General features: G+C 45.1%; 1 protein-coding gene across 11 annotated transcripts in view; it reads right to left on the bottom strand.

The window, feature by feature from the left end:
- NCK2 (NCK adaptor protein 2) overlaps nucleotides 1-21,416 on the bottom strand; it is a 149,106-nt gene that overhangs the window by 36,962 nt on the left and 90,728 nt on the right. For 10 of the 11 annotated variants that reach the window (XM_064572671.1, XM_045885288.3, XM_045885289.3 and 7 more), the window contains one exon: nucleotides 3,149-3,390. In XM_064572671.1, coding sequence (XP_064428741.1) covers nucleotides 3,149-3,374 — 226 coding nt within the window. In that variant the 5' untranslated portion in view covers nucleotides 3,375-3,390. The remainder of the gene's footprint in view (nucleotides 1-3,148; nucleotides 3,391-21,416) is intronic. The other variant, XM_045885297.3, reaches the window with a different exon arrangement.

Below are 21,416 nucleotides of genomic sequence, written 5' to 3'. Positions count from 1 at the left end.
TCTGGCAGAGCTGGGTGGCCATCTGTCAGGGGCGGGGCAGGGCCCAGCACCAAGCACCGGGAGGGTCTGGTGGAGTGAGGTTCCTCTATGCTGAGAGCCACAGTACCCCCAGCACCCAGCACTGGGAGGGACTGGTGGAGTGAGGTTGCTCTATGCCGAGAGCCACAGTACCCCCAGCACCCAGCACCCAGCACCGGGAGGAGCTAGTGGAGTGAGGTTCCTCTATGCTGAGAGCCACAGTACCCCCAGCACCCAGCACCCAGCACTGGGAGGAGCTAGTGGAGTGAGGTTCCTCTATGTTGAGAGCCACAGTGCCCCCAGCACCCAACACCGGGAGAGGCTGGTGGAGTGAGGTTCCTCTATTCTGAGAGCCACAGTACCCCCAGCATCCAACACCGGGAGGGGCTGGTGGAGTGAGGTTCCTCCATGCTGAGAGCCACAGTACCCCCAGCACCCAGCACCCAGCACCGGGAGGGGCTGGTGGAGTGAGGTTCCTCTATGCTGAGAGCCACAGTACCCCCAGCACCCAGCACCCAGCACCCAGCACCCAGCACTGGGAGGGGCTAGTGGAGTGAGGTTCCTCTATGCTGAGAGCCCACAGTATCCTCAGCACCCAGCACCCAGCACTGGGAGGGGCTGGTGGAGTGAGGTTCCTCTATGCTGAGAGCCACAGTACCCCCAGCACCCAGCACCGGGAGGGGCTGGTGGAGTGAGGTTCCTCTATGTTGAGAGCCCACAGTACCCCCAGCACCCAGCACTGGGAGGGGCTGGTGGAGTGAGGTTCCTCTGTGCTGAGAGCCACAGTACCCCCAGCACCCAGCACCGGGAGGTACTGGTGGTGAGGTTCCTCTATGCTGAGAGCCACAGTACCCCCAGCAACCAACACTGGGAGGGACTGGTGGAGTGAGGTTCCTCTATGCTGAGAGCCACAGTACCCCCAGCACCCAGCACCGGGAGGGGCTGGTGGAGTGAGGTTCCTCTATGCTGAGAGCCACAGTACCCCCAGCACCCAGCACCCAGCACTGGGAGGGGCTAGTGGAGTGAGGTTCCTCTATGCTGAGAGCCACAGTACCCCCAGCACCCAGCACCCAGGACTGGGAGGAGCTAGTGGAGTGAGGTTCCTCTATACTGAGAGCCACAGTACCCCCAGCACCCAGCACCCAGCACCGGGAGGGGCTGGTGGAGTGAGGTTCCTCTATGCTGAGAGCCCACAGTACCCCCAGCACCCAGCACCGGGAGGAGCTGGTGGAGTGAGGTTCCTCTATGCTGAGAGCCACAGTACCCCCAGCACCGAGCACCCAGCACCGGGAGGAGCTAGTGGAATGAAGTTCCTCTATGCTCAGAGCCACAGTACCCCCAACACCCAGCACCCAGCACCAGGAGCAGCTGGTGGAGTGAGGCTCCTCTGTGACGAGAGGCCCACAGTTCCCCAGCACACCAAACAGATCACAGCTCGAGAAAAAGTAGACACGGAGTGAGACATCTGGTTAATGGTTTCCATTTGAGGCTTTGTCTTTTCTCCTTCTACCAAGTAAAGGGAAAAAAAAAAAAAATGACAAGGTATTCCAGGGCATTTCTAGATAGTTCGGAGTGCTTGCTTTGTCTTATTTCCCTTCCAATCATTTCATTCAATTTCCCAATATTAAAAAATGGATAAGAAAGAAAACAAAGCAAGTCAAGGATGTTCAGCAGGTCCCAAAGAAGGTACTTTGGTGGGCGAGAGGCTGAAATTGGAAAAAATAAATAAAATTAAGCTCAGGTATTTATCTGTTCATGCTAACTGCATTTTTGCCAAAGTTAATTAAGAGCTATAGGTAAAGGACAACAATGTATCTTTCAAAGTGACTTGGGAAAAAAAAATTACAGGGGTATCAGGTTAGTGGAAAAAAGAATCAGACTGCTCATGCAAAATGAAATTTCTACATCAGCCTCAGAATCTGTCATAACTGGTGTGATTCATACTCAGGCCTGTGTCTCATTTTTCTTTCCACATCACAGAAATAACCTAAGCCCTAATACAAAAACACTACCCAATAAATGAAGTCTTTAAGTGGATCTGAAGAGAGACTTAGTAAACTCTTCAAGATTGCATGAAATTTAAAATGACTACTTCGCAACACCCACTACATTCGGTGTATAATTTTCTTTCCAGTTTTCCCACTTGCTCCCTTCCCACCCCACATGAAACAAATCCTCCTGTTAAAAATAGAAAGGGAAAAGTCAAGTAAATGTAACACAGGTGATAATTTGACTTATTTCATAGCAAACTCTTAAATGATAACCAGCAGTCTCAGGTATGACCCACATTAGACTCATAAGGAGGCAACACCAACTTTTGCAAATGGCAGCTTGGCTCATCGTTCTTTGGCAAGGCCCTCACAGTTACTTCCCCACATCATCTGAAGCAGTCACTACTCTAAGTACATCGGATATGCACACTAAGACAAGAGCGGACACCATTAACTTTAGGTGATTCAAGGTGGCCTGGGTCACGTCGGGATACAGGGCACGTGGGAAGAAAACCAGATGACGACCCGGCTGGGTTGAGCTCCCAACACTCCGCACCCGAGTGACCGATGCCAGCCTCTGGCACCACACTGGTGCCCGCCCACTGCCACCTGAGCTAACACTGGCCAGGACTGCAGTATGGGCGTCATAAGTCTAGGAGAGGGGGAAAAAAATCCACCCGGTTCAAAGTGCTCTTTGCTCCTTCCCACTGTATGCATGAAGGCCACATGGACAGGGTTGTGTGAGACACAGAAGACCTGATGGGGTGACATGGGCAGAGCGGCTGACATTTCTGGAGGTGGTAACTGCACGTCAGGAACCTCCAGAATATTGATGTCAGGAGACAGAGACACATGCAGGGGTTCCCAACACGCAGAAGTGTCAACTTCCATAAGACTCCAGACTCTAATATCTCCAGGAAAAGACAAACATGGTATTTCTCCACCGGGATCGCTTCATTTTCAGAGATTAAAAAAAAAGACAACTAGAAAGATGTAAACTTTAAAACAGACCTTTTTAAAAACACACACATGAATTAAAAAGATGAACGCTCTCTCCTCAAAAATGCAAGGCTTCCTTGCCTTCCCTCACAGGAAGTAGTTCAGCTCTAATCCGGGTCCTACCGAGTGGGCACACTCACCTAGCGTGTCCTTCAGGTTCTTCACAAGGGAGCCCTTCTTCAGGCTGTTCTTCCTCTCCACGTAGTTGGAGGGCACGTAGCCCGTCCGGTTGGCCGCGTTCCTCACCCGCCACCATGTCTTAGAGTCGTCCAGCAGCCATAGGCGCTCGTTTTTCTTGATGTCCAGCTCCTGGTCCTGCTGGGCAGTGTAGTCCCACTTTGCTATCACAATAACTTCCTCTGTCATCTTTCATGGAGTCCTTCTGCCAGCAAAACATTTGGAGATGCTCATTAGAGAACCAACCAAACACTTCATCCTGCGTATCAACTTGAAAAATTACGCACTGACAGCTTTTATGAAAACTTGGCAACCAGTTTCCTCCTGGGTCTTGAAATAACCTTAAGATGACCTTCTTTCAACAAGCTTCAGTATTTTGTTTAGAAACGGCAACCTAATAAAACAAATCCTCATTTTGTATACTGGGAAATCTGCCTGCTGTGCCAAAACCGAAAACAAACTTTCCAAAAAGTCTAAGTAACGATGTCATAATTAAATGTGTTCACTTGATTAAGTAATGGCAGCTCCTTGTAGCTGCTATGTTTACATCCACTGTCTCAAGATATACTGAATTTTATGAACGCATTTAATGTACACACACACCCAAACTGCCCTTACAAATTAAAACTAAAATAAATGTGGTATCCTGGTGGGCTCCTGAAACAGAAAAAGGAAATTAGTGGAAACAATGGTGAAATCTGAGTAAGATCTAGTTAACAGTAACACATACCAATGTTCATCCCTTAGTTTTGACAAATGTACCATGGCTGTGGGAGAGGTTAATACTAGATGGTAAACAGAGGAAAAGGTATATGGGGAATGCTCTGTACTATCTTTGCAATTTTTCTATACATGTAAAATTACTCTTGAGGGGCACCTTGGTGGCTCAGTTGGTTAAGCATCTGCCTTTGGCTCAAGTCATGATCCCAGGGTCCTTGGATTGAGCCCCACATTGGGCTCTCTGCTCAGTGGGGAGCCTGCTTCTCCCTCTGCCTTTGCCCCTCCCCCACTCATGCTCTCTTTCTCTCTCTCTCAAATAAATAAATAAAATCTTTAACAAAATAAAATAAAATTACTCTTGAAACCTGCACAAGGGTGTTTATAGCAGCTTCACTCATAATTGGCAAAATTTGGAAGTGATCAAGATTTCCTTCAGGAGGTGAATGAATAAACTGTGGTATATCCAGGTAATGGAATATTACTCAGTGATAAAAAGAAATGAGTTATCAAGCCATGAAAAGGCATTGCTAAGTAAAGAAGCAACTCTGTAAACGCCACCCACTGTCTCATTCTCACAAAGACCCTCTCCTTGATGAAACTTTAGTCAGGCTCCTCTGAATCCTCTTCCCAGACTAAGCCTCAACATCTATCTCTTCATGTCCCAATTTTACCATGAATCCTGCTAAGCTGGTTGAGCCAGAATCCTCCACTCTTATCCAGGGGATGCCTCATCGCCTGGCCTGCCTTCAGGAAGAATCCTGTCAGGTCAGTTTAGTCAGAATCCCTCCTTTACCCCTGATGTTTCCTCTCAGTAACCATCCATTCATCTATAGCCTACCTTACTCCCTGATAATGAACTATTTTTCCTTCTTGTATTTAGAATTGAGCCCAAATGCAACTCCCTTGTAGTAATGCCTCTCAGTAAAGTCTGCCTTACCCCTCTTTAAAAAGTGTCATGGTGCACCTGGGTGGCTCAGTCGTTAAGCGTCTGCCTTCGGCTCAGGTCATGATCCCAGGTTCCTGGGGTCGAGTCCCGCTGGGGCTCCCTGCTTAGCGGGAAGCCTGCTTTTCCCTCTCCCACTCCCCCTGCTTGTGTTCCCTCTCTTGCTGTGTCTCTCTGTCAAATAAATAAATAAATAAAATCTTTAAAAAATAATAAATAAATAAATAAATAAAATAAAAAGTGTCATGGATATTTTTCTCTTTAACAATGCCAACTCTATGACATTCTGGAAAAAGCAAAGCAACGGAGACAGTAAGAAGATCAGTGGTTGCCAGGGGTGATGGAGGAGGGTGGGACAAACAGGTGGAGCGTAAGATTTTTAAAGCTGTGAAACTGCTCTGTATGATACTTTAATAGTGGATATACATCATTATACATTTGTTGAGACCCATAAAATATGCAACACCAAGAGTGAACCATATATAAGATCATCCCAAAATACAAAGTTTATTAAAACAAGAAATAAATATAGTATATTATACATCTAGTTAAGTCAGTTCTGGAAGTAATATATAGCAAAGGCATAACTGAATGACTAAAATGAATATAGTCATCAACTATGTCAGCAGCTCCCTATTTTTTAGGTACAAGATGGCCCAGTATTTTTTCCAGCAGAAAAATTCAATATTCAGTCCTTCAACTGACTAGGCTTCCTTAAAACTTGGAAGGAAGGGATAATGGAAAGAGTCTTGACTAAAACCCTCCTCCCCTCTGACAGAGACAATTTCTCATTACCTTCTAGGGATGACTTTAGGATGATAGAGGGAACCAGTGTGCACTGACTCCATGGAAGCACGAATACCATTTTTAAATAACATGACACTTTCTACTAGATGCTAAAGAGACTTATAAATAATACATGTTCTCCTGTTTCTTGAATTAACTTCCAAATTTAGAGATAACAAACCTTTCAGGAAGGAGGAAATATTTAATAATCCTTATGCATAATGTATGTGACATCCAAGAGGACAAAGTTTACACAATGCTTATTTCCAAACTGTAGACCATTTTGTTACATACTTTTGGGAAATCTCCAGTCCATACTATGTATCTCTCTCTCTCCTGACCTTTCTGTCAGGGTTAAACTTTTTGAAGTCATAAAGGCAGTTTTTCTTTCTTTTTTTTTTTTAATAATAATGAGATCAGTAATAGGATTGGGGCTCAGAGAATATCCCATTTGAATACCAGGTTAGTTTCTTAATTACACAGTTTTCAAGAGAGTTTTTATTTATTTTTATTATTTTTTTTAATTCTTATTTATTTGACACAGAAAGAGAGAGAGACAGCGAGAGAGGGAACACAAGCAGGGGGAGTGGGAGAGGGAGAAGCAGGCTCCTGGCTGAGCAGGGAGCCCGATGTGGGGCTCGATCCCAGGACCCTGGGATCATGACCTGAGCCGAAGGCAGACGCTTAACGACTGAGCCACCCAGGCGCCCCAAGAGAGTTTTTAACAAGACCAGCCCATCACATAAGGCCAATCAGAGCAATTTATTACTTTCCTGCGTGATTTAACTGCATGAACAGCAGTTAAGGAAGGAGCTAGCCAGGCAGGGTATGCTTCAGTGTATACTGACATCACTGGGAGCTTAAACACATATGGTGTCTGGGCTCTACCACAGACCAATTAGATCAGAATCTTGAGGAGTGAGGTCTGAGCATCAGGTTTTTACAGTTCATCTTTCTGACAGGCCTCAGAAGGGAAAAACCAAGTAAGAGGGAACTGAGTCACAAAATGCCACCGCAGGATGCTTTCCTTGGGTTGTTAGACCTGTGTATGATCACGAGAATTCTGAGTGTGTGATGGGTACCTGACGCAGGTCAACTCGTTTAATCTCCGGAACACCCACCTTTCATGGAGGTGTTATCTTTTAGGAGACTGAGGATCACAGAGATTAGGTGACGTGCTGAATAACAGAATCGGGATCTGAGCCCAGGTCTGTGGACTCCCAAATCTGTGCTCATGTGCCCCCTTCTGGGGTAGGTGGCTGGGTGAGGGTCTAATGCGTGATCTGCATTTTGATGGGCTTATTCCAACCCAGAAAATCTAGGATGAAAATTAAAAGTTCCCTCGCACCTAGAAAATGATAGCAATGGGTGTCAAACCTATTCTAATTGATTTACAACAACTTCCCGTCAATATAAAAACTTCACGAGGCCAGCCAATCAATAACTGCCTCACTCCAGGGAAGTCAGCCAATCAATAGGTGCTTTGCCCCAGTGCTTCAAAGAGCTAGCCAATCAACAACCATCTCACCCCAATGGAGTCCACCAATCAACAACCGCCTCACCCCAATGGTAATAGCGTCCACCAATCAATAAACACCTTACTCCAGTGTTTCTGAATGTTAGCCAATCAACAGCAGTCCCAATGGAAAGGAGACGAGAAGGGAGTAAAAGCGGGGGCGATTGAAAGAGGTGATGCTGAACCAGGTATACGGCAGGAAACCGGGATGTGGGGAAAAGGGAAAGGAGGCTGATTTCAGTCTTAGAAGATGGGAAGGATTGGGGAGGGGGGGCGGCAGTGGAGGCAGAGGGGGGCTCTCCAGGCCAGAAAGGTGTGAGCAAGAACCGGAGGGTAGAACACATTACTAAGCAAAAGAATTAAGAACAAATGACTCCAGAAAGTCATTTAAAATAAAAAGTAAACAGAAAATGTATCTCTGGATTTTTTTTTTTAAGTTTTTAATTCCAGTTAACAGACACTGTAATATTAGTTTCAGGTGTATGATACAGTGATTCGACACTTCCATACAACACCCAGTGCTCATGACAACTGCACTCCTTAATCCCCATCACCTATCTCCCCCATCTTCCCACCCACTTCCCCTCTGGGAACCATCAGTTTGTTCTCTGTTAAGAGTCTGTTTCTTGGTTTGCCTCTCTCTCTCTTTATTCCCCTTTGCTTGTTTTGTGAAATCATTTGGTATTTGTCTTTCTCTGACTTATTTCACTTAGCATTATACGCTCTAGATCCAGCCATGTTATTGCAAATGGCAAGAGTTCACTCTTTATGGCTGAGTAATATTCCATTGTATGTATATACCACATCTTCCTTACCCATTCATCAGTCGAGGGGACACTTGGGCTGCTGCCATAAGTTGGCTATTGTAAATAATGTAATAACCTAGGGGTGCATGTACCCCTCTGTATTAGTGTTTCTGTATTCTTTGGCTCAACACCCAGTAGTGATTGCTGAATCATATGGTAGTTCTAGTTTTAACTTTTTGAAGAACATCCATACTGTTTTCCACAGTGGCTGCACCGGCTTACATTCCCACCAACAGTGCAAGAGAGCTCCTTTGGATATCCTCTGGTTTTGTTTTTGTTTTCGTTTCTTTTTTTTTAAGCCATTTCAATGTGAAGTTCAGTACCCTTCCCCCACCCCGCATATCACCCTGTATCCCAGCAGAGGTTTCATCTTTCTTTTCTTTGCCAACACAGGTTGGAAAAGCCACCTGGAGGCCCGTCTGGAGGGAACTCCAGGTTGGCCAAGAGTTCAAATTCCACCCCTCTGGCTCAGGGGCCCAAGAGGAGGCCATGTTAGTTTCAGTGAAGAGTCAGTTGCCTCAGCATGTAGGATATATTGGAATAGAAAGAGATGCAGCTGAATCAAGATTATTCCATAATAAAATTAGATTTAATTTTCTAATAGCAAAAAGCCTTAACAGAAGAAAGTCTGAAAAAGTACACTCTAACTGCTGAATATTAAGTGAGACAGTATTCTGATTTAGTCTAAGAATCACAGAGGTCAGATCCCAAGAATTATGCACATTTATCACTCCAGCTTAGGCAGTTCAAGAATCTCATTTTTACCTTTGTTAACTACAGCTAATTAAGTCATCATGTAGGTCTAACCAAGAGAAAGAAGAGCCACATATTTGATATTATACAGACAGATCCTATCTTAGATGTCCTGTGGCCACTCTAGAATAGAGCTTAGCAAGAACCTCATGTCATACTGGATAAAAGAAATCCTCAAGGAACCTAGCAAACAAAGCTGCTTTTTCAAGATTTAGGTGGGAGAAGATTAAAAAAAAAAAAAAAGGTCTAGAATAGCTATAAAAACTTTATTGGCTCAAAAGTTTTCCCTAATTGCTAAAATAACATCGATCCTATTCTAGGACCCTATTTTCTTTCTAAAAACAATCCTGTTAACTGCATCTTGCTGGGTTATGGTGGGGTTACATACTACTCATAACAGCCCGGGTTCCTCCAACACCCCAAAATGATCATAGGTGTTTCCAGAGAGGTCTCCGGGACCAACCTGAGCCACTCGGTCCTAATGACAAAGAGAAGACATGAATCAAGGGGCTGGGATTCTAAGTTTAGCTAAACCACGTTTAGGTCCACCGAAGAGTTCAGCTTATTCTGTAAAATGGGAATAACAGTACTTGCCCGGCCTCACAAGAATAGTCTTAATGCTCAGGAGAAGCAGGATAATGTAGTGTTTAAGAGGGTGAGGTCTGGTGTCATACAGACATGGGTTGGAGTCCCGCTCTGCCATGTTAGCCCAGCTGCCTTTCGTACAACATGGGATAATAAGAGCACCTCACTTGGGAGCTTGTGAAAAAAGCCCTAAGCACACTGTCCAGCACAGAAAAGACTCAAGAACAGGAGGGGCGCCTGGGTGGCTAAGTTGTTGGGTGTCCGCCTTCGGCTCAGGTCATGATCTCAGGGTCCTGGGATCGAGCCCTGCATCAGGCTCCCTGCTCAGCAGGAAGCCTGCTTCCCCTTCTCCCACTCCCTCTGCTTCTGTTCCCTCTCTCGCTGTCTCTCTGTCAAATAAATAAAATCTTTAAAAAAAAAAAGAATAGGAGCCACAGGGTACAGAAGATATATTTATATACAATAGAATATTTCTCAACCATAAAAAAGAATGAGATCTTGCCATCTGCGACAACATGGATGGGCCTAGAGGGTATTATGCTAAGTGAAATAAGGCAGGGAAAAAGAAAACCATATGATTTCATGCGTATGTGGAATCTATAAAATCTAGAAAACAAAACAAACAAACAAACAAACACAGACTCTTGAATACAACTGGTGGTTGCCAGAAGGGAAGCCAGTAGGAGAAGGGACAAAATTGATCAAAGAGATTAAGTGGTACAGACTTTCAGTTATAAAATAAACAAGTCACGGATAAGTACAGCATAGGAATATAGTCGATAATATTCTAATACTGTTTTATAGTGAGAGATGGTGACTACACGTATCGTGGTGAGCACTGAGTCATGTACAGAATTGTCGAATCACTATGTTGGACCCCAGAAACTAACATAACATTGTATGTCAGTTATGCCGCAAAAAAAAAAAAGAAAAAAGAATGAGAATTACAGTCATAATTAAAACCCTCTGTACACTGCAGCATACTTTACAAAGGTAAGGTGGGGCTATGTTCTAGTGCCTCCTTCCTTCAGTCAGTCGGGATTCCCTGAGCACTTCCTATGCAGCATTCTTCCAAGGCGGACCCGGGTGTCTGCTCTCTTGTGAGTCAAGCCTGAGGCACAAGGAGCACCTCCACAGAGACACGACCCCTGACCTCCCCATCTAAGGCAATATCACTGTTGGGGCCTCTCCTGTCCCGAGGTCATTTAGTGGACAGTTTACTGCTTTACTTCCTGACCAGTGCCACCTGAGATGGCCTGTCTGCCTATTTACTGTCTGGGAGGTCCCACGGTGTGACAGCGGCTGTTTGGGCTTTAGCCGTCTGCTGTGATGGGACGCTCAAGCATAGGAGAGACTGATAATTCAAGGGTAATATACATCTGCCTCCTGGGACATGGCTCAGGCAACCGAGTGTCCGCCTCTTGGTTTCGGCTCAGGTCATGATCTCAGACCCTCAGCACAGAGTGCGCTTGAGATTCTCTCTCTCCTTCTCCCGCTGCCCCTCCCCCCTACACTCTCTCTCTCTAAATAAAAATAAATCTTAAAAAAAAGAAATTAAAGAAATACACACACACACACAATCTGCCTCATTTACCCTTCTACCAACAAACCAATTTAGCCCACTGCAGAAAAGACCAGAGTCACAGAGCTTTAAAAGACTGCCAATCCCACTTTGCAATATAAACCTTACATGGACAGAATAGAATTTCTTGAACTTAAGTCAAAACACATAGGTAGATAAGTAGACAGAGCAAAACGGTGTAGCTTTTTACCCCTAGAAAATTAACTTGGAATTTCAGAAAAATATGTATGTTCACACGTGGAATATAGACCTATCAAAATATATGTCTATGGGCAAACAAATGTAGACAGTAATCATGTAGGAAAAGAAATTAAGACTACGTGAAAAAAATTATTGCCCTCCCTACCTTGATTTTTAACATACAGTCTGAATTAGTCAAATAATATAATCTAGTTCACTATGGGTCTAAAGGATTTTTTTTTCCTTTTTAATATTTCATGTCTTCAATGCAGTCAACCAATTATTATGGAAATTCACTCAAATACAGGCTTTTAGCAGATGAGGTAAGAAAGAATGAGAGCACCCCCAAAGGTATCGTGAACCTAGTATCTACAAACCTGCGAATGTGTTAGATTACATAGCAGAGGATAATTAAGGGTGCTCATCAGCTCATTTTGAGAAGGGCAGATTATTCTGGATGGCCTCGGTGGGCCCAAGGCAATCACTAAAGTCCTTATCAGCAGGAGGCGGAAGTCCGAAAGTTGGAGACGCTGCACTGCTTCATTTGAAGACACAGGAAGGCACTGTGAGCCAAGCTAAGAAGGCAGCTCTAGACGCTGGAAAAGGCAAGGAGCAGATTCTCCCTCAAAGCCTCCAGAAGGAACACAGCCTGGCCAAAACCCTGATTTGAGCCCTGTGAGCCCAGGGACTGGATTTCTGACCTCCAGAAACGTGAAGAGGATAAGCCTAGGCTGCACTAAGCCACCGAGTGTGTGGCGAGACTCGCCACAGCAGCCAACAGCAAACCCACGCAGTGAGTAATTATGCTAAGGTTGGTCCAAAAAGGGAACACCTTCTACGTCTTCCCTCCTGAATTACAATGTCTTTGTCCCTTGGTGTCTATCTTTAAAAATAGTACATTTGCATTAAGGAGATCTACTCAAAGAAAGAGTCCCAGAAGCAACTGAGATACCTTATAACTTCCTTATTAAAGTTTCAAGTTGTGTTGTAGATAAAAGACTCGCCAGATGCCAACTAATTTGACAGGAGTTGGCAGGAACCTGTGGTATCCTGTGGGGGAACAGAAAGTCCAGTTGGTGGCTTTTTACAAGCAGGATCACTAATTACAGCTAATACACTTCCATTTTAAGTAGGACACAATATGGAATCCAGTGGCTGTTCCAACTCTCAGTAAGTTAATTAAGCCATGACAAGAGTCAAGGTCCTTCTACTTCCCTAAGGCACACAAATACACTACATGTAAAAGAGAAAATAAGTAATAGCGTGAGGCTCACTGCACCTTTATTCCACAGAGGGGGAGAAGTGCCAATACAAGCTGCCAACGGAGTGGTGGAGGGGTGCACGGTCGTACGTGAGCAACGCCATCCACCTTGTCCCCGCACGACACTGCTGTGTATGCACTAGCTCATCAAATGTTTACAGCAACCTTCTGAAAAAGAAGTTATCTACAGGTATATTCAATGAATGATCATCCCAGGGCATAATTAAATAACCTATCCAAATCCACAAGGCTGTGAAGGGCCTGGGCGGGGATTTGAAGCCTAAGCTTTATATCCATTATCCTCCACGGCCTGGGAGTGTTTGCTGGCAGCAGAATTTTGCAGCATGGCTAAAGAAAGAAATGCCAAGGGCACGGTAGATACTGATACATAAGAACCAAATTTCAATTTCTTTTTGATAAATTGGTAAGTGAAAATCCTAAGGGAGAAAGAGACAGGAGCTCCCAGTCTTCCACGTGCGATCCGGGAAGGCCCTGTTGGCTTTTTAATATCCCACTGGAGGAGGGGTAAAGGCAGACTAAACCAGATATAAGGGAAGTTTCCCGGTTCCCAAACACGAAGTTGAAGAGCTCAGTTCCTCCCCTGGTGCAGGAGCAGGTCCATTGGTACTACGGTCACCCTGAGCAGATGGCCACCTCCCTGCAGCGGCTCCTGCTAAGCATGGCGGAACGGGACAGGGCTGAGGCTTCCAATGCACTAAGAGCCAGGTGGGTTATTTTGGATAAGGTCTTTTTTATCATTTGTTGCTAATTTTACTGGATCATAGAGCCTGTGGCCTGTAAAGTCTCTGAATTTACAAAGGTTTCCTTTGTGATTATTCCTCTCCAGCTGGAGAAGGCCAGGGTTTGAAATGCAGTCTTAGCACCAACCAGGCAGGTGACGTTGGAGGAAGTTGCCTAACTTCTCTGACCTCCATGGCTGTGTTTGTCGACGGGGTTGGGGCTTCTGTGAGGACGAAATGACACAATCCACAGGAAGTACCCTCTACCTGGTCCATGCTGGATACATGGTAGACATTCTTGCTCCCCCTACATCATGTGATGCCAAATCACAAGACTTGCTAGACTTCAGTGTAGCCTTTACAGGGATTCAAAAATACATTACCCTAGATTATGATAGTGTCATTTAAAAAGAGTGAGAGAATTTAAAATAACAGTAAGACCCAATGCTCTAGGGTAGTATCATAAAATTGAGATGCCATAGCGCCATCAATCCTATTTTGGAGTTTTACCAAGAGGTCCCAATGGGTCTTGGGTACACCCCGGCTCCCAAGGTGGCTAATACGAATGATAAGAGCTTGCATTCAGCCTAGAGAGAATTTTTATGTGTCCACAGTACTTATAACAATACATTTTATAGAAAGTTGGTGTAGCCAAGTTATTTCCAAAACATAATTATTTTTTTAAAGATTTTATTTGAGAGAGAGAAAGACAGCGAGCGCATGAGAAGGGGGAGGGGCAGAGGGAGAAGCAGACTCCCCGCTGAGCTGGACGTGGGGCTTGATCCCGAGACTCTGGGATCATGACCTGAGCCAAAGGCAGACACCCAACCAACCGAGCCACCCAGGCGCCCCTCAAAACATAAATTTAAAGTATTTGTTGAGGTTTATTCCAGAGCACCAGCCAGTGAAACAATACCCAAGACAGGGGGTCACTGGCTTTTTCTTCTCCTCCTCTTCTGCTGCTCCCCCCTGGTGCTCCTGGCCCCTTTCCCACCCCCGGAGCTCTGCAAGCAAGCTCCCTTCCCACTGCGGGCCCCAGGGCTCCTGCTCCCGGGCTGCTATTCCTGGGGCTGTAGGCTCTGCGGCACACCAGCATTTCTCCCTGCCCACAGGGGTTGTCCTCATGACCCAGAGCAGCACTGACCACTTTTTAAAGACTGACTACAGTAAGTATTAGCAGAAGCTCAAGCACACAATCTGCCACATGACTTCTTTTTAAAAATTGTGGTAAAATACACAACATAAAATTTACCATTTTAACTAATTTTAAGGGTACAGCTCAGTGGCATTAAGTACATTTACACTGTTGCACAACCTCCATCTCCAGAACTTTCTCGTCTTCTAAAATTGAAACCAGACACCCATTATACACTAGTTTCCCCACCCGCCCCAAGCAACCACCATTCTACTTTCTGTCTCTATGGATATGACTACTCGTGTAAGTAGAATCATACAATGTTTGTCCCTTTTGTGCCTGGCTTACTTCACTCAACATAAAGTCCTCAAGGTTCATCTACGTTGTAGCAAGTGTCAGAATTTCCTTCCTTTTGAAGTCTGAAAAATATTCCATTGTATGTATCAACCACTTCCACCTCTTGATTATTATGAATCACACTGCTGTGAACGTGAATGGGCAAATATTTCTCCAAGAAATTAATTAATTAATTCTTTGGGGTATGTACCCCAAAGTGGATTGGATCATATGGTAATTCTATTTTAGTTTTTTTGAGGGGCCTCCATCCTCTTTTCCATAAAGCCAGCACCATTTTCCATCCCCACCAGCAGTGCACAAAGGTCCCAATTTCTCCACATCCTCACCGATGTGTGTTATTTTGTTTTGTTGACAGAAGCCATCCTAGAGAGGTACACATAATTTCTTAAGTGAACCTTCTTTTACTGGATCCTGAAGAGGATTTGTTAGTGGATGGCAATTCTCCAGAAAAGGAAAGTTTTATACTTTATAATTCATCTCGGGTTTTCTGCTGTACCCCCTCCCCATCCTTTTTTTTTTTAAGTGAACAGTATTAATTTTTTTTTTAAAGATTTTATTTATTCATTTGACAGAGAGAGAGAGAGCGCACACAGCAGGGGGAACAGCAGAGGAGAGGGAGAAGCAGGCTTCCCGCGGAGCAGGGAGCCCGATGTGGGGCTCGATCCCAGGACCCTGGGATCATGACCTGAGCCGAAGGCAGATGTTTAACGACTGAGCCACCCAGGCGCCCCTAAGTGAACACTATTAATTTATCCTTACTACCAGGATCAGACACTCCCCAAATTGAACCATATTAAGAAAAATACCTTAAAATGTGAGTTGGCAGGAGTTCATCACCAAGCAGCTAATTTTACTATGTGAAATGCGTGGATACAACCAGAATTCCAAAGACCAGACTAAAAGTCAATACAACTCATTAGTGCCTCGGAAATTTTCCAGAAGAAATAGAATTGGGAGTTCTGTTGCTTTAGTAGAATCTGGGAAGTGCTATTTTTTACACTATTTTTAGACATAATTTACCACTCAGGCCCTGAGAGTATCCATTTTGCTAACCTTTGCTAACTGTTCTCGGTTTCTGCATGAGCCTCTTAGACATTCATCACGCTGAGAAGCAGGTTATGAACGTTAAGGCCTGAGTACCATCATTTTGGAGACTCACGGTCAATGTAATAAGCCAATTTCATTATACAGAATTAATTGTAAAACACATGGAATTCCAAACACCTGCACTGGACTTGGATCCAACAAACACCGCCTTGCACTGACCTGGAAGACATCACAGTAACGGGGTCATGAGACAAAGGAGAGCAATGGAAAAATAACCCCCCCAAAAAAGCAGACTCATAGAGGCAGAGCAGGGAAGTGGTTGCCAGTGGATGGGAAAGCGGTAGAAATGGAGAGAGGTTGGAAAAAAGGATGAAAGCTTTTTAACTGTAAGATGAATAAGGTCTGACATATCCTGTAAAACACAGTGACTACAGTTGATAACAGTGTATTGGATAACTGAAATTTGCTAAAAGAGAACTTAAATGTTCTCACCAAAACAAGAAATAAATACATGATGTGATGGATTTTTTAATTAACATCTAGGTGGGGAGAAGCCTTTCATAATTTTATTTGCCAATTATACATCAATAAAGCTGATAACGAAAAAAAGAAAAATACTCATCTAAGAAAATGGACATTGATGGCGTTGGCAAAATCTGACCCTCCGTTACCACGCCAAAGGAGTGTGAAGTATTTTCAGACAACACATACCCACTGCTCCCAAAGTAGACACATAGTCATCGATCACCATTTTTAGGGGTTTATTAGGCCTTGCTATTTTTTCCCCACAAAAGTAACTGTTATAACTTCAATATCTATTTCATAAACATATCAAAATGTAAATGTCATGAGCTTCCTTGGTTTCCTAATGAATTCAGCTACGTTAATCAATACCTGACCTTCTTTCTGACCACCTTATTATTCACAATCCTCTGCCTAATTCTGAAACACACGAGTGAAACAAGCAGCACAGGGATTTTAAAAACACTATAATATCAAGGTCTCAACATTCAAATATAATTAAGCTGCCAAAATCATTTTAGTTCTTCAGATATGCAAGGTTTATGCCCACAGTCCCAAGTATTCTATGTTTTCAATCTTCCTATTTAATGGGGGAAGAAAAATTACAGAAAGCCCTTCCATACCTAAGCCAGGGGATGGGGAGCTTCACCCATCATGCTGAGGACAGAGCCTGGCCCAGGTCAGGTACCCAGTACATGGGGAGGGATCCTGGCTACTCTGGCTTTTTACTCACTACACATATACAACTACAAATGCTTTTGTAAAGATACTGACATTTATTCCAAATGTGCAACTCTTTTAAGGATGCCTTGGGGCACCTGGGTGGCTCAGTTGGTTAAGAGTCTGCCTTCAGCTCAGGTCATGATCTTGGGGTCCTGGGATCGAGCCCCGCATCGGGCTCTCTGCTCAGTGGGGAGTCTGCTTCTCCCTCTGCCTCTGCCCCTCCCCGCTGCACCTTCTCTCTCTCACTTGTGTGCGCTAATACATAAAATCTTGAAAAAAAAAAAAAAGGATGTCTTTCCTAACATTTAAGAAAACAGAAGGAGGAAATAAGAATTTCTAACATCCATGCCTGATTTTTTGAAATAAATTTTATTTTTTAGAATGGTTTCAGTTTTCCCTACTATTAACAGACTACGTTAGAATGGTACATTGGGACAATTAATAAACCAACATTAATACATTATTAACCAGAGTCCATATTTCATTTGGATGCCCTTAGCTTTTACCTAATATTCTTTTTTAAAATCCACAATCCTGCCCAGAAGACCACATTACAATCAGTCCTCATGTCTCCTCAGGCTCCTCTTGGCTGTGACAGTTTCTCAGACTTGGCTCGTCTTGATGACCTGTCCAAGTTCTGAGGGATACTTGTCTTCTGTAGAATGTTCCTCGGCTGGGATGTGTCTGGTGTGTTTCTCCTCATGGGAGCGGTGTTAGTGGTTTGGGGAGGAAAAGCACAGAGGCAAAGTGCCGTTTCCATCACATGGGATCAAGGGGAGATACTACCCACATGACTCATCACTGGTGATGTTGACCTGGCTGCGGTGTGTCTGTCAGGTCTTCCCACTTCTGAGTCATTCTGTCTCTTCTCCACATTGGGCTGTTGGGAAGGACACCTCTAAGCAAAGTCCACCCTTGGGTGGGGCTTCCGCTCCATCTCCCCTCAAAGAGGTGGTGTATTCCACACAGGAGACTGGTCTCTCTTCCCCTGGTTTAAAATCCATTCATTTATTTTTATCCGTGTAGACTCATATAGATATTTTATGCTTTGGGCACAATCCTGAATTGCTTATTTACTTAGTGGCTCAAATTGTTCTAACTAACTTTGGCTGCTGGGAACTCTTTCAGTTGGCTCCTGTGTTCCTTTGATATTCCACCATCATTGTGAGTTTGTGAATGTGTGTGTGTGTTTTGAGTACATCCTTATGTTCCGGCATCACGAGATACTCCAGGCTCCTCCTGTACATCTCCTGCCCCAGTCCCAGAATCAGTATGTCTGACTTTATAGTAACCAGCAGTACCTACATCCCACTTCGTGCGCATTTTACTGACTCTAGCCCAGCTCGTGGGTCACAGAACTGTTGAAGAAAGTAAAGAAGCCATTCTGTGGGACTGCTGCTGTCTAGTTTTGACTAGCCTTCCCTCCTGCTAAGCAGTGCGGTTAACAATGCCTCTCCCTGATTCCTAACGTACCTGTCACTGTGTCTGCCCTGCTGACTATCCCCATCCCCTTCTCCCACCGCCTACTTCCCCTACAGCCTTGGCTGGGTCCCATCCCCCATCCTCACTAAGCAGGCCTCCCTGATCCCAGCTACAGTCTGCCGTACGTACTTCATGCTACCGCAAGTGTAATTATTTTTACCCTTGACTTAGGTGAGCCAAAACTTGGTAACAGATGTCAAGAGCACCTCAAGAGATCCCAGTTGCTATAAATCAGGGCTCTTGACAGGTCCCAAGGGGGCATTTAGAAAACTCTGGCTGCACCTACCCTACCCCTGCCCCACGGCAGCTGAAGGTGCTACAGAGGTGCTCACAACCTGCTGACCAGTCCCACTTCATACTTCTGATCACTGGCCCAAGCAAGCCCTGGGTGCTGCCCAGCAGCTCGCTCCAGGTCCTATGTGAATTCCCTCCCTTGGTCTGTAAGGGGTCTGTTTCAGATCTTCCTTCTCCCTCCACAAACATCCGCCGCCCCTTCTGCAGTCTCAGGTGATGAATGACCTTGCCTCATACTTCATTGAGAGAAACAGAAGCAGTCAGAAGGAAATGCCCACCTGTGCCTGTGAACGCACCACTTGTCCCTTTTGCTCCTGGGGGAAGCATCTGGGCAGCTTCCAGAGGCCCGTCCTCCTCTGTGCACTGGACGCCACCCCTCTGCCCCTGGAGGAACCTGCACCTCTAGTCAGTAGTCCCCCCTCCACTGTGTCATGAGTACTCTCCTCCCTTCTGGATCATCTTACCTGCACGCTGACAGCTGACACTGTCCATCAGCCCTTTCTTGAGCACATCCCTGACTGCCCCCTCTCAGTCTCCCTGCTGGCTCCTACTTTGTTTCGGACACAGAGATGCAGCAGTAGCCAGGCTGTCTGGGTGCTCCTACTCCATCTGCTTGCCTCCTGGATGATTCCGTCCATCCTCCTGGCTCTGAGCGCCATCTTGATGCAGGTCGCTTCCAAAAGTAAGTCTTCACCCCTGCTCTTGCCCCTCAATGCCAGACTCTTCCACCCAAGTGCCTACATCCACCTGAATGTCTAATGTGGTCCTCAAACTGCACACGCCCGAAGACAACTCTTCATTCTCCCCACCAGAAACAAAAAAAAACTAATCAAGTCAACAACAACAAAACCCTCCTGTGTCTCCCACAGTGTTCCCTTCTGAGTAAATGACATAAAAGACAACCATTCATCCAGTTGCTCATCAAGCCAAAGCTCTTAGAGCCATCCTACAGCCTCTTCTCATGCACGACCCACCCCACTCAGCTGACCCCTGCAGGCTCACCTTTGAAAAATGCCTCCAATCCAACCACTCCTCACCCCCTCTACTGCCCTGCTCCAAGCCAGCAGACTCTCTTGCCTGTGCCTTTCTCCTAACTGGTCTCTCTGGGCCCACCCCTCCCTGCAACACCACTGTTGCCCTAACGACAGTGATTTGTGTCACTCCTTTGTCCAAACCTTACTGCAGCTTCCCATCACGTCATAACAGAATCCAGAGCCTTTACAAAGGCCTCAAACAACTTGATCTTGGGCCCTTTTCCTCCATGCTCGTATCCTCCTGCCCCTCACACTTTGCTGTTCCTCAGAACCACCAGGCGAGCTCTTGCCCGCAATGCCGTTACCCAGATATCTGCAGCCTCTCTGTCCAAACGTGCCCTCCCTCGCCCTGCTCTCCCTCTCCCCTATCCCATCCCTGATTCAATCCAACTCTCTGCCAAGCCCTGCCTGCCCCACCTTATCTAACACAGCTGCTGCATTCCCTCCATCCCCTCACCTGTTTTCTTATTTCCCTGGCACTTCCCAGGAGTACTTCATGCATGTCTTTATTGATTAATTGTCTATTTTCTCCCACTGAATATAATTTGTTGAGGACAAGGACTTTGTGTCCTTGTAAACAGAGCGCTTAGGCAGGCCTGAGCCGATGTGTGTCCCCAGCAAGCGTCTGAAGGAGTGAGTGGATGAACGGCCCATGGATGCTCTTTATCAGTAGCTGTGGATGGCCTCCACCAGAAGAATCCCCTCGTGGGTATGAGATACTGAAAGGCTGCTGTGTCCTATACTGAAGTCCCGGTTTGCAGTTTGAGTCACATTTAAGATGCTTCATCTGAGACATTCTCACTCCTTGAGATAGCCATTGTTATTCTACATAATAAGGGCTCTTGACTCATGATGGAAGCCATAGAAGAATTCCAATTAAAATTTTAAATGTTATACTATTCAGCTATTTTGAGTAAAAGGATAAAAGTACATGGAATAGACATAAATATTCATGAAATGCAGATCAATAACGAAGAGTGAATCTTCCAACTCTTTCTAGCAACTGATTAGCGCAGCAAAAGATAATGAAAGATGCCAGTTTAGGGGCGCCTGGGTGGCTCAGTCATTAAGTGTCTGCCTTCGGCTCGGGTCATGATCCCAGGCTCCTGGGATGGAGCCCCACCTCAGGCTCCCTGCTTGGCGGGAAGCCTGCTTCTCCCTCTCTCACTCCCCCTGCTTGTGTTCCCTCTCTCAATGTCTCTCTCTCTGTCAAATAAATAAATAAAATCTTTAAAAAAAAAAGAAAGATGCCAGTTTAGGCAAGCCCACAACACGTCTGAAAACGCACAGTCCGAGACCAGAGGACACACCTGGCGAAGATATACTCTAAGTACTGTTGATAAAATTCCAGCACTGGAAAGCTTTGTATTTATCCTTTTGACCCCCAATTTTGAAACACGCAGTTGAACACTGAAACACCACCAAGTGGATGTGGTCCTTTCAGCAGAACTATAAGAATATAAGATTCTGTTTTACGTGAAAGCATTAAAGTTTGTAACTAGTGGTATCCTTTGCTGGCATAATAAAAGACTCTATTCTCGTTAAAAGAATGTCTGGATTCTCAAGTAGGAATTCTCGATTTCCACAGATTAAAATCTGATGAAATAACCTTGAAAAGAAACCGTTGTAAGCACCGTACATAATGACAAAGGGCTGGCATTTAGAAGACATAAAATCCCTTCAATTCCAGAAGAAAAAGACCAACAGCTCAATTGAAAAGCAGGCCAAGGACACGGTCCTGGCACAGAAGGGCAGCATAAATGGT

Source organism: Mirounga angustirostris, unplaced genomic scaffold (assembly GCF_029215605.1).
Source record: "Mirounga angustirostris isolate CCGP_5_RB_7025 unplaced genomic scaffold, mMirAng1.0.hap1 SCAF_10, whole genome shotgun sequence".
Taxonomy (NCBI): domain Eukaryota; kingdom Metazoa; phylum Chordata; class Mammalia; order Carnivora; family Phocidae; genus Mirounga; species Mirounga angustirostris.
This window is presented reverse-complemented; position numbering and strand designations above follow the sequence as displayed.